This window comes from Panthera onca, chromosome A3 (genome assembly GCF_046562875.1).
Source record: "Panthera onca isolate mPanOnc1 chromosome A3, mPanOnc1 haplotype 2, whole genome shotgun sequence".
In the NCBI taxonomy this organism is placed as follows: domain Eukaryota; kingdom Metazoa; phylum Chordata; class Mammalia; order Carnivora; family Felidae; genus Panthera; species Panthera onca.
In genome coordinates, this window is record NC_138341.1 from 61,019,703 (window position 1) to 61,033,879 (window position 14,177).

Here is a 14,177-nt window from a genome sequence, read left to right on the forward strand (position 1 = left end):
AAAGGGGGAAAAGAGTGTATGGGAACTGTGTTTTCTGCCTACTCTAAAATTTTGTTTAATGTTTATTTTTGAGAAAGCATAAGCAGGGGAGGAGCAGAGAGAGAGGAGACACAGAATCCAAAGCAGGCTGAATCCAGGTTCCGAGCTGTTGGCAAAGAGCCCGACGTGGGGCCCAAAGTCATGAACCATGAGATCATGACCTGAGCCAAAGTTGGAAGCTTACCCGACTAAGCCACCCTGGCACTCCTGTTCTACTTATTGTAAAATTAAAAGATTACTTGGGGAAAACCTCTTAAACTTGTGGGTACATGTGGATTGGCATTGGTACTCATAGGCTCATTTTTCCTGCCACTTTATGTAACTCAATAGTAATGGGTTATTTGTAAATGCTGACATGTATGTTGGTGGCATTCATGTCCTGACTTCTCATCATAAAGCAATAAAAAAAACTTACACTAAACCAAAAAAAAAAATTTTGTTTAAACAAATGGTTACTCCTAACATTCATGACAGTACTGAGGATATGGTATTCTCATACACGGCAGTGAAGTAAGTTAACATTACGGTATGAAAGGCCATTTAGCAATATGTATCAAGATACTTCAAAATGCTTTGCCCTTTTTAAATTCAGTAGTATCATTTGAAGGATTCCAATAGAAGTAAGTCATCTAATGTATGGATGCCTAAATAGCATTAGTTATAATTGTGAAAAATTAAAAACTGGATGTTCAGCTGGGAAATAAATTGTTAATAATGAATCATTTAAAAATTATAATAGTTTTAGGGGTGCCTGGGTGGCTCAGTCTGTTAAGTGTCCAACTTTGGCACAGGTTGAGTTTGAGCCCCACTTGGACTAGGATTTTCTCTCTCTCACTCGGTCTCTGTCTCTCTCAAAATAAATAAACGTTAAAAAAATAAAAATTGTAATAGTTTTAGACTATAGTAAACACATAGTAACATAGTTTTAGACTATAGTAAACACATAGTGTTGTGTGGTGAAAAAGTGCTTTTGATAATGTAACTTGAAAAAACAGCCAAAATGTTTTCATAGAACAATAAACCTTAGAATAAGAATTAGAGTAACATGTATAGAAGAAAAACTACAGAGAAATACTATTAAATCTTACAAAATAATTTTAAGGAATGCTTTAGAATGTTTAGAGAAAAGAAGAAAAATGGAGGCATGATAAGTGTCTTAAAATAGTTGAAGAGTTGCCATATAGAAATGGAAGTAGATTTGTCCTAAGTTCTCTCATAGAACTTAAATAAAGGAACTCTTCAGTCATAGCAAGGCAGTTTTTAACAAAATGGTCTGTTCTTTCATATTGACCTTCTTAACTGTTGTCAGTGATAAACATAATTTAAAAGCTGTGTATCTCTCCCAAGGAGAACTTATTTTTTATTTAAAAGCAGATAGCTCTTCAAGAAATAAATAGATGGTTTGGTATATGATAAAGCAAAGCTAAATGTTAATTGTGGAATTTAAGTGGGTCTTTATTTTATTTTATTTTATTTTTTTTAACGTTTATTTATTTTTGAGACAGAGAGAGACAGAGTGTGAACAGGGGAGGGGCAGAGAGAGAGGGAGACACAGAATCTGAAATAGGCTCCAGGCTCTGAGCTGTCAGCACAGACCCCGGTGCGGGGCTCGAACTCACAGACCGTGAGATCATGACCTGAGCCGAAGTCGGATGCTTAACCGACCGAGCCACCCAGGCACCCCTTAAGTGGGTCTTTAGTAAAGTTTTTTAAACCTTTCATTGTGTTTGAAAATTTTGCATAATAAAATATTGGGATAAAAATATATAACTTAATCTAAGTAAGTTTTTGCTAATCACAAATTGTCTCAGTAGCAGCTTAAACAAAAATTGAACAGAATGACCCTTAAATGCCAAGTTTTAACTTTTGAAACACATACCAAATTGAGCCTAACTGAAAACAGACTAACCAGAGCAACGTATAGAGGGAAAAATATGTAGAGATGGAGTATTGTGCACAAAGTTGTGCATAAAGTTTAATTTGAAATAAATCTTTAAAACAGGTTACAGTTAATCTTAGAAACTAACTTTATTTGCTTTGACAGAACATTGGAAATTATCAAATTATAGGTAGAATAGTAGGAAACAATTAGTAGGCATAGTGAAAAGAGTTAAACTAAGGCATTAGAGTCCTTGAGGTGAGGAGGTTCTATGATGACTTTTTAGGAGCATTAGCTCGTGAATCGGGTATATTTGGGTTTGAATTCCAGCTCTGCCACTAGATGTGTAATATGGGTGTAGTCTTACTAAGTCCGAATGAAAGTGAGGATAATAAAAGTAGTGCTTGCTACATAAAATAACGGTGTTAAATAGTATAAATGTTCAAGAAATGTTAGCAGTTCTTGTTGTTGTGATTATTGTTGTTTGACCATTATCATTACTGTCATTGTCATCCTTATCATCTCCCAAGGCTAAATCTGAGCTCTACCTCTTTATCTGTGTGACCTTGGTCTTTGCTTCTCCAAGATTCAGATTTTCCAATGTAACATCACCTACCTCCAGGATGATTGTAAGGATTAAATAAAATAATATGTTTAAAGTACCTTGCTCAGTGCTTTGCACATAGTAACTTTTTACAGAGGGACTCAACTAATGAGTTACTTACCTCTCAGAATTATATGCTTAATAACCTTTTTCAGGTATGCTGAAGGAGGGATGCTTTCTTTGCATTCAGAGTCAGCCTAGAAGCGTCCAGTTAGGGAATGAATAAGTCATGGGGATAAAAGAGACAGCATAGGGAACATAGTGATACTGTAGTAGTGTTGTGTGGTGACAGATGGTAGCTACACTTGTGGGCAGCATAGCCTAACATAAAGGGAAGTTGAATTACTATGTTGTACACCTGAGATTAATATAACATTGTATGACAACTATACACAAATTAAAAAAAATTTAATACAAATTTGGCCCAGAAGACTTTTAAAGATTTTCCAAAGTTAATGTTCTATAATTGGCATATGTAATCTTCTACATTATAATGAACTTTAAAATAGAAGGTCTCCTTCTATTTTTGTAACTTTACATTTTACTGTTAACTGTAAATCATTACAAAATAATTTATCATCATTTTGTAAAGAAGAAGAAAAGTAAGATGCTAAAACATCGAATGATCTGACCATGTCAGACAGCCTTAGCTAGGTCTTCTGGCTCCAAATGCTGTATTATTCCTGGTAAACCATATTATTTCCTAAGAAGAAATGAAACGATAAAATAAGTGGAAAATTCTGTATCTTGGGAAAGCTAACCAAGAAGGTTAAAAACTGTTTCTATTAATGCAGTTATTGTCACTACTTTAAAAGTAACAATGACAGAATGGAAGGCGTCTGTTTTCATCATTCCTTGGGATCTTTCTTTGGGGCCAGTGGTAGAGCAGAACGATATTAAGAAATGTTCATGTCCCTTAATTTTTAATCATTTTGATTTTTAAAGAGAAGAGTGGCTTTGTGTTTAATGACTGCTCTTCAGTCTGTTTTATATCTTATAAGGATCTGACAGTTTTGTTTTACATTTTATAGCTGCAGCTTATCTTCTGGTGTCCCTTATACCAAGCAATTCATTCCGCCAGATGTTCCGGTCAACAAGGTCTTTGCACATCCCAACCCGTGACCTTCCACTCAGTCCAGACACAACAGTAGTCCTACATCAGGTCTACAACGTGCTCCTTGGTTTGCTCTCAAGAGCCAAACTTTATGTTGATGCTGCTGTTCATGGCACTACAAAGCTAGTGCCCTATTTTAGCTTTATGACTTACTGTTTAATTTCCAAAACTGAGAAGCTGATGTTTTCCACATATTTCATGGATTTGTGGAACCTTTTCCAGCCTAAACTTTCTGAGCCAGCAATAGCTACAAATCACAATAAACAGGCTTTGCTTTCATTTTGGTACAATGTGTGTGCTGACTGTCCAGAGAATATCCGCCTTATTGTTCAGAACCCAGTGGTAACCAAGAACATTGCCTTCAATTACATCCTTGCTGACCATGATGATCAGGATGTGGTGCTTTTTAACCGTGGGATGCTGCCAGCCTACTACGGCATTCTGAGGCTCTGCTGTGAACAGTCTCCTGCATTCACACGACAACTGGCTTCTCACCAGAACATCCAATGGGCCTTTAAGAATCTTACACCACATGCCAGCCAATACCCTGGAGTGAGTAAAATTGATAATTATTTCTGTATCTTCAAATTGATTGGAAATAACCAATTTGTCCCCCTGGTGGGAAGTGGTGACAAAATATGGAAATATGTATAGTCTAACTTTAACTGTTCTTTCTTAAGAACTTACTGTGTATTTGTTTTCTTGAATATATGTATAAAATGCTGTAGTACTATAACATTTGTAAGTAATACGGATAATTCTTAGGTTGATGTTGAAATTGTATCTCTAATTGAACTTAGCTATTTTAATTTATTTAGATATTTATTATCAAGATCTACATGCTGTGCTAAGTTGTGAACTATGCAATATTTTTATCTTAGCTGTAGTATTCCCTAGTGTTTTTTTCTTAACTACATTCAGGGGAATGAAATGGTTAAGGAGTCCATCAGAATACAAATATATGCGGTCTAAATCTGGTACCTTTATTTCTGCAGACTGTTTATAAGTTTCATATTAAAAACTCCCCCCTTCATGTATAGCTGTCATTCCTGGATATTCCGCTACACTATTGCTTCTTAACACTGTTGTAAACTCAAGATGACATCAAGAGGGTTTAAGTCTGGAAAAGGGGTTGGAAGAAGAGTGAAGAACCCTTTTTTCAAGCTGTCAACCTAGAGGCCACAAACTGCTAATATGAGAAGTTTTTTGCTAAATGGGAGATGGTGGGAGTGGAGAGTAGTGGCGTTTTCTTTTTTTTTTTTAATTTTTTTTTAACGTTTATTTATTTTTGAGACAGAGAGAGACAGAGCATGAACGGGGGAGGGTCAGAGAGAGGGAGACACAGAATCTGAAACAGGCTCCAGGCTCTGAGCTGTCAGCACAGAGCCCGACGCGGGGCTCGAACTCACGGACCGCGAGATCATGACCTGAGCCGAAGTCGGACGCTTAACCGACTGAGCCACTCAAGCGCCCCAGTAGTGGCGTTTTCAAGACATTCAACATTTACTTAAGAGTTCAGTCAAATGAATGCAATGAAGAGTATTTTAATTACTGGTATCCTTGAATTATATACTACTTTTTCCTGTTGAAAAACACCTTAATTAAGATCCTTTAGACATGATGTAGTAAATTGTTCCACACGCCCCCCCACCCCCCTGCCAAGAAAGAATAACCTAATTTCCAGCCAAGAAATTTAGAATGCCTACAATAGAAGAAATGTTCTAAAATGTTGTAGGGTTAAAAGGTCACCAAAATGCTTCTTTGCCCTTTTTAGGCAGTAGAAGAACTGTTTAACCTGATGCAGCTGTTTATAGCTCAGAGGCCAGATATGAGAGAAGAAGAATTAGAAGATATTAAACAGTTTAAGAAAACAACCATAAGTTGTTACTTACGTTGCTTAGATGGCCGCTCCTGCTGGACTACTTTAATAAGGTAAAAAGATGTTTTCTGGTGATTTTTTAATATGTTTTGTTTTTCCAAGTGAGGAAATGGGCACTATCCTTTTGGACCTTTTGAAGAGTTATAATTAAACTATAACTGAGAGTTTACCAATTCTTGAAAGTTATTAGGGAAGCATTTTCCATGTAGTTACCTTGGAAGGATTTAGCTCTTAAAAATTAACACTACTTTTGAACAGCTTTTATTTTGTTTTGGTTTTGGATTGTTTGTATGTGTTTTATCAGAATCTTAATGTATAATCTTAAATCTGAAGCTTGAATCCTCCTCTGTGTTGCTATTCATCCTGACTTATGCTTAGACAGTTCAGTTCTAGAGGCCTCCAAAAACAGCTTTCTCCATCTTTGGATGAGTCTTACTGTTAATGTTTTAAATTGTTTAGCCCAGATCTACCTGTCTTTTTTAACTATAAGAATTAGCCAAATAACAAAACATCATTATAATTGTTCAGAGCTACAGAAGTTATTGAATGGTTGTAAAGGAACTCTGCAATAAATGACACATAATTCCCTTAACTGTAGAAAGTCTAAGTTAATTTCTTAAAACGCTTCTGTGTATTACATTTAAGACTTGGAGGTAATGTCCTTTATGGGGCACATTTTGGCAGTATTTCTTTGAACTTTATAATATTTTAAGCTTGATCAACCAAGATAAAGTTATTTCAGGTTTTCTTGAGAAAATTTTCAAATTTGAATCTTTATTAGTACACAAAGTGAATTAACTTATGCTTTTGCTCTAAAGGAATTCTTTTAAAATGTTGGCATTAATTTTAAATACATTGTTTTCCCAAGGTTTACTATTTATCTTTTTCTTAAAAAAAAAAAAAATTGAGCTTTCTTAATTCTTTTTTGAAAAAGTAAAGAAAACATCTAACTAAAGTAGAAGGAATTCTGGTTGTACTTCTATATAGCAGCAGTTTCCAGTACGTAATAATGAAATTAGGTCTGTTAACAGGAGCAATACAACTACTTTTGAGGATTATCACATAAATTATTTTCAAGGCCATGGTGTGTTTAATGTTTCCCCTTCATGTTTCTCTTTCTTCCCAAGAACCAGCTGATGAGTGCTTGGATAGTATAAGTGTATTTTGTTATTATCCAGAAGATAAACCCATTATAAAAAATAAACATTATATATACTGAAACTTTAAGAATATTCACATGATACCTCTCTTCCACTGTTTCGAGCAATTGTTGACTAGATACTAGCATATGCAACTTTTCTCCATGTTATTTAGAGCGTTTCTTAATATTATCTCCTTTTATTACATTACTAAAAAACAGATATAAGCAGTCTCTCCTGTAGGTAGAAAAGTAGAGAGTCTAAATGACCATTTAGTTCTATTTTTTTGTCACCTGAGTTTTCCATTCTGATGCAGAGTTCTCAACCTGGACTTTATGTATTCTTCTAGTGCCTTCAGAATACTATTAGAATCTGATGAAGACAGACTACTTGTTGTATTTAATCGAGGGTTGATCCTGATGACTGAGGTAAATATTTTATTCCATTTTACAGTAGACGTATCTCATTTTAATGTTTTCACCAAGACTTCTTTTTTTATGGATATTTAGTATTCATGCTAGACTGTTTTACAGGTCTTTAGATTTTGGTTATACAGATCAATAAATGCAATGTATATTCCAAGAATAATAAGGTCACAGGTTTTAGGTTGTTGTTTTCTTTGTGCACTGTAATTCCATACTTCTTATTTTGTATTTAGAACAACACTGTTTTTATTGATTCCATTTGTAAGGGTAGAAACAGATGAAATTCATGTGATTTAATCACTAGCACAGTTTTTCAATATCTCACTTATTTGACAGTTAAGAAACTGAGATTACGTACCATCATCAGAGGAAGCCATTGAGACTGTTATAGGTGGTTAAAATCACCTGTTCATTCTTCCCACAATTCTTGAACATCCACAACTATGAGATGATTTTAAAGCCATAGAGGTACATTTTACCCTTTAGTCTAATAATGGAGAGAAGACAAAAGAATATATGCCAAGAATACCATGAGAAATAAGAGTTAGGATAGCTTTTTCAGTTAATGGTGTTACAGAATAGGAAAACCACATTTTTGAAACTGCACTTATGAAGAATTTGAACTTGTAAAGATAAGTGGGAGAGTATTTAGATAAATGATGTGGTCACCACAGGGGCAACAAAGTATTGTCATATTTGAAAAAATGCCACATATTTTTGTTTGGCTAGAACAAAAGGTATGTGAAGAGTAGTGCGAATTTCATTCTTTCATTCAACAGATGTTTGAATGTCTACTCTGTGCCACGCATTGTGCTAGGCACTGGGTATACAGCAGTGAACAAGACAGACATGGTTCCTGTCCTCATAGCTTATAGGTTAAGTGCCATACAAGTACATTGTTTAGTTAAGGTACCACTACAGATTCTAGACGATGGATTTTGAACTTTGAATTATGGATAGTATATAGGTTATAGGGAACTGATTTGAGAGGATTAGAAAAAAAAAGCTTTGTGTAAAATGAAATAGGAAAAAAAAGTTAAGGATTTGGAATGAAAAGATTTAATAAGCTAATATGATTAAAGGAATTCTACCTTTTGGAGCCCTTTTTCCTCATTCAGGTGTACTGTTTTGGCTATAGCTGACAACCATTTCACTATTGTCTTCCTTCCGAAGCCCTAGAATGTTAGAGACAGCAGTTACCCATTCTTCACAATCTTGTTGCCTGCTGCTTTGCAATCTCTAAGGCTTGTGGCATTAGAGCAAACAGTAACCAAAAACAAACAAAATGATTAAACGAATTATTCCTTCAGATCAAAATGTATGCATAAAATATCAGCTCTGCAGGTGAGCACTGTTTTTGTATTTTAAGGAAGAGCTGAATTGGGAGAATTTGACTTTTAGGTAGAAAGCAAATACATTTGCTTTGGGCACATGTGCACACACATAAAGTCTGGAAATATCTGTCATAAAGGGTGAGCACTACCATTTTGTGGCTCAGTAAAGTAAAAATGAAATGAAAATTTCCATCTTTTTAAATCACTTGTAGTCATTCAACACTCTGCACATGATGTATCATGAAGCCACAGCTTGCCATGTGACTGGAGATTTAGTAGAACTTCTGTCAATATTCCTTTCAGTTTTGAAGTCTACACGCCCGTATCTTCAGAGAAAAGGTTTGGTCATTCTTCTTATTTTTGTCACCTTTAACTATTACAGAACAAAATAAGGGTTTCAAACCACATGTTTCAGAGATTTTTGTCTTTATCTCTAGTTGATGGTACAGAAGATGAGAATGCTCCCTGTCATCAAATATTCATCATGACCTCCCGATATAAAGCTGGAATGCTCTTGTTTATTCTCTAATGCCTTCCTGGAAAATAGGCAGCATCTTATAAGTGTTAAAATTTAGGAGACTAGAAAATGCTTCCAAGCAGAGTAACAACATGGGTATTTTGTGAAGGTTCTCCAGCTGGAAACCTCCATGGCTTAGGTTAGATTATTTTTAGTTTCAAGAGAAATAACTATAAAAGATATCTCTCCCCCATAGTGTGAACTCTGAACTTCATATAAATTTCTAGAAAACGGACATATTCATGACTAAAATAATGTGTTTTAAGAAACCTAACAGGTTTGGGGCGCCTGGGTGGCTCAGTGGGTTAAGCATCTGGCTCTTGGTTTCAGTTCATGTCTTGGTCTCGTGAGATTGAGCCCTGCATCAGGCTCTGTGCAGAGCCTGCTTGGGATTCTGTCTCCCTCTCTCTGCCCCTACCCCACTCGTGCTCTGTGTCTCTCAAAGCAATCTAGTAGGTTTAACAGTAGTAGCTATCTCATGAAAATAATCACTTAGCTTTCACCAAAGATGTTTATGTCATTAACTTGATTTTCTTAGTGTTAGCATTCTGTAGGTAATAATAGAAAATAATTGTAAGGAAGTTTGAACTCAAGTGGCATATTTATGTATGCTTTTGTATTTGCAGATGTGAAACAAGCATTAATCCAGTGGCAGGAGCGAATTGAATTTGCCCATAAACTGTTAACTCTTCTTAATTCCTATAGTCCTCCAGAACTTAGAAATGCCTGTATAGGTAAGTTACTTGGAAAATATACCTGTGTGAAAACCTAGTGGAAGATTCTTACGGAATATTTTTTGCAAGATGTGGTATTAGTTCTGTGGTATTAGCTTCAGAAATAAGCTAATACCATAGATGTGGTATTAGCTTCAGAAAACATTTTTACTTTTTATGTGTAACTCATACTGGCCAGCAAATCCTAGAAAATCTAGTTATATTTTTCAACATGCCAGTAATTACGTGATCATGGGCAGGTCACATAACATATCTAGGCTCTTTGAGCTTAGGTTATTTCTAGATCTTTTGCAGCTCTGAAATCTTCTGGTCCTATATAAACAAGGTAGAATCACACAAATGTTTACAAAGGAGAGCTGATATTATAAAGAGTTGGAGTAATTATTTCACTGTCCGTTCTTTTGCCTAAAGATACTTCTTAGTAGCTGTTCTCAGACTCATGAGTATTTTACCTTTTTAAAGTCCTCTTTAGAGACTGTAACTATTTATGGTTTGTTTGTTTGTTTGTTTTTTTTTCATTTACAAAATGATGTGAGTAACTGGCTGTCATGTATAAGTAATCAGTTTTGGTCTGATGTTCTGTGGAATCACTGGCCTGTAACTTCAGTAACCTCTGACTGCCAGTAGCCTGTCATCATCACAAGGTTTACGTCTGTGTGATGTTGATTTTATGAAGACACGACATCAGTGTGCATTAAATATTTCCTTTAGTGTACTTATCCATGGTGCTTCTCTTGGATAAATAAAATACACGTAAATAGTTTTAAACTTTGGTTTCTAAATGATATTGTGGTTAGTAACTCTGCTGATTCAGATTTGATTGAGCATCAGACAGAATTTCTCCCAGTGTCAGGAGCTAAAACCGTTTTAGACTCATTAAAACTTTCCACCTGCCGTACTGCAACCAATCACCCTAACAGGATTTGTGAGTTTCAAAGTAGCAGGTTAGATATATACTCCAGTTTTACTTTAAACTCACACTGTGTTTTTATTTTCAGATGTCCTCAAGGAACTTGTGCTTTTGAGTCCCCATGACTTTCTTCATACTCTGGTTCCATTTCTACAACACAACCATTGTACTTATCATCATAGTAATATACCAAGTACGTATTCCTCAAGCACAGTACTTGAATGTGGTTGGCATTTAATCTTTCTGCACACTGAAACATGGAGATTTATTTTTTCCATTTATTCTTATTGTACACTTTTAATGTCTTAGTGTCTCTTGGACCTTATTTCCCTTGTCGAGAAAATATCAAGCTAATAGGAGGGAAAAGCAATATTCGGCCTCCGCGCCCTGAACTCAATATGTGCCTCTTGCCCACAATGGTGGAAACCAGTAAGGTATGTTGGGATGCCAGGAAAACCATGTTTCTGTAGTACACAGTAATTTGAAATTTCCCCTCTAGCAGTTATATTAGATTTAAATGACCATTTTGTGGATCCTAAGAAGATTAGACTCATTCGGACTTTTTCCTTTTAGTGCTCTGAAATGTTGGTTGAGTATTTGCAAAATCAACAACAAGCACAAGTAATAAGTTTTTTCCCTCCCTCAAAAAAATACCCTAATAGAAAGTCTTAGTAGTATTTGTCACTAGGCTAAATTATAACTGGGTCATATTTCTAAACCTGAAGAGTCAAGTTAGGTATTTATTATTGTTTAAATTTGACCATATAATCAATGACTTCATTTACTGCCCTTTCCTTATAATCCCTTGACCTAAGCCTAATATCACTGATAGATTTATCATCATTTGTAGTCTGATTCTTCTCTTCTAATTCATATTCTAAAATAATGCTAATTCTAAATTATAGAGAACATTGAACAGAGGATAATTTATCTTAGTTTCAACATTTTTTTAACAATTTTTCCCTTTATCTATCTTCACCCCACTTCATTCACACTGCCCCTGGCCCACCATCTTTGGATCTTAACTATACTTAAGTTCTTATAAAATATTAAAAATAATTAACACTGTAGTAACCATTACAGAAATCATTTGAAATCTATTTCAAAAATCAAATTTAATTCAACTCTTCTTGATGATGTCTGTAGAACTAAAGTGTCACATTTTAAAATCCTACAGTAATTTTACTTTATTAAAGTATATAGAAATAATGGGTAATTTAATTGATAGCATTTGCACACTGAAAATAAATTTGTGACAATTAAGATCTTAACATTACTAGAAACTTGGAATTTAAAACTAGGTTCTTATAGAATTTAAATATTTAATCAGCTTTTTAGTTTAAACTTATTACATTTGCACAAAATATGCTCTTTAATTTATTATACAATTTAAGTGCAACCATTTTATCATCTTTAACCTTCAGGGCAAAGATGACGTTTATGATCGTATGCTGCTAGACTACTTCTTTTCTTATCATCAATTCATCCATCTATTATGCCGAGTTGCAATCAACTGTGAAAAATTTACTGAAACATTAGTTAAGCTGAGTAAGTATAAAAGATGAGCAGTAAATTCCACTGAATTATTTTAAGCCCCTAGCCACTCAGGAAGGGGAGACCAAAATGAGACCATCCTTTTTTTCTTTTTTAAAGTGACTGTTTAAAAATATTAATTATTCTTGGGAACATTTTTATTTTTATTAAGAAAACACCAACTTACTGGTTTCCATTGAATAGTTCTGCCCAGAGTTTCAGCTGGCCTATAAAGGAGTGTGCAGTAGGGCTGATCACTTTGTACATAGAAGCCCAAGTCCTCCTCCATCTGCCCAGCAGAATTTAAAAACAAATACCAAAAACTACTCTGCTTTAGGGAGGCAGGCTTAGAGAGGTGGACTTTCCCAGCCCTGATCTTGAGGATAAGATGAGATCTATAGTGCCAGCTGTGCTTTGGAGCTGGCAATGCCAAGAGCAAACTGAGTGGGCTTGCCAGGATGAAGCAGAGGTGCATATATGAGTAAATTAGGAGGTAAGTCTCATGAAATAGAGAGATGAGTGAGAAGAAAGGAAATTTGATAAGATATGAGAAATAGTAAACAAAACCATCAGTGAGTTATAAAAGGGCAAAAAACTCAAATTATTCAAGAATGTGCCTGAGACCTATAAGAGAATTGCTCCCTTTGGGTGACTTTTTCTAGGTGAAAAGTCTTTAGAAGATATGTCCCCTCTCTTAGGACCTCCAGAGTTACCAGGGTCTGTGTGGCCTGTGAGTCTTACTTCTTTACGGATGGCCCAGGATCCTCTCCCAGTGTTCTGTAGTTTTGTTTCAGAGCATAGGAAGTGAAATGCTCATGGAACCACCACCCAGGTCAAGAAACAGAATATTGTCACACTCTAGAACTCCCCATCGTGCTCCTCCTTAATCACAACCCCTTCCTTCTATGGAAGAGGTTTTGATCCACTATAAGTAGGGCAAAAGATGTGAACATACCTTAGGTTCTGTTATCCAAGAAGAAGGAAGTGGTAACAGCTGTCAGGGATAATTCCTCTTCAGAAAAAAACATCTTATTGGTAAGTGATTAGAGTGTCTTCAAATTTGGAAGATTGTTCCTTCCACCTGTTATCATTAGCTGGTTTTATACATATGTGGCTGAAGTGCCAAGTGGGGGCTGTGGGTGGGGAAGCACATGATGAGATTGGCCATTTCATGATTACACAGTTCAGTCATGGCACTTGGTAAAAAACTAAAACCTAGCAGTGGCAGTGATCGAGTGTGAGAAAATGTCCAGGAATTCTGGTAACACAGCCTTGTTCCCAGATAAGAAGGGGGACTTATTAAAATGCTGACCTTAAGAAAAGTTCTTGGTAATTGTGTTCACGTGATTTATACCAAAAGTTATGTGAGGAACTATTTTGGCTGCTTGAACAGCTGTGATCAAATAGTGACTGTTGTACCCTCTTTGGGACTGTCTTTCCTCATCAATACAAATACATGTTTCAGGGAAAATAAACATGGAGGCGAGGAGGAAGGGAAAGAGGACATACACTTAGCCATCAGCATTAGCTAAATCAACTTTCATATTTTATATTCCCATCCCTTTTATAACCATGAAGCACTGTTGATGCTGCCTCCTAAGTGGTTAGTGTATGAGGATGGAAATACTCTCCCAACTGCATCATCGTCCACATTATGATAGCCACAAGCCATATGTGAGTGTTGAGAACTTGAAATGTGATTTAAGAAATGGAATTTTCATTTCATTTCATTTTAACCAAACTTAGCCAGATGTGGCTGGTGGCTGTATTGATACAAAACAAAGCCTTCACAAGTTGAGCAGGTTGTACCTTTTTTTTTTAATTAGTTAATTCATTTATGTATTTTTATTAGGACCCTCCTACTCTGCCATCTTCCCCAGAAGTCAGGGTTATCTCTTAATGCAGAAAATCAGACATTATTTTGAATATGAAATAAAACAAAGTTTATGTATTTTTATTAGGACCCTCCTACTCTGCCATCTTCCCCAGAAGTCAGGGTTATCTCTTAATGCAGAAAATCAGACATTATTTTGAATATGAAATAAAACAAAGACCTAAAAGCAGTGCTTT

The 14,177-nt window shown here is 35.4% G+C and overlaps 1 protein-coding gene across 3 annotated transcripts in view; it reads left to right on the forward strand.

Moving 5' to 3' along the window:
* Nucleotides 1-14,177, forward strand: part of USP34 (ubiquitin specific peptidase 34) — a 249,644-nt gene that overhangs the window by 224,053 nt on the left and 11,414 nt on the right. For all 3 annotated transcript variants that reach the window (XM_078444514.2, XM_078444515.2, XM_078444516.2), the window contains 8 exons: nucleotides 3,554-4,188; nucleotides 5,411-5,568; nucleotides 7,004-7,082; nucleotides 8,626-8,752; nucleotides 9,557-9,664; nucleotides 10,663-10,767; nucleotides 10,884-11,008; nucleotides 11,999-12,122. In XM_078444514.2, coding sequence (XP_078300640.2) covers nucleotides 3,554-4,188; nucleotides 5,411-5,568; nucleotides 7,004-7,082; nucleotides 8,626-8,752; nucleotides 9,557-9,664; nucleotides 10,663-10,767; nucleotides 10,884-11,008; nucleotides 11,999-12,122 — 1,461 coding nt within the window. The remainder of the gene's footprint in view (nucleotides 1-3,553; nucleotides 4,189-5,410; nucleotides 5,569-7,003; nucleotides 7,083-8,625; nucleotides 8,753-9,556; nucleotides 9,665-10,662; nucleotides 10,768-10,883; nucleotides 11,009-11,998; nucleotides 12,123-14,177) is intronic.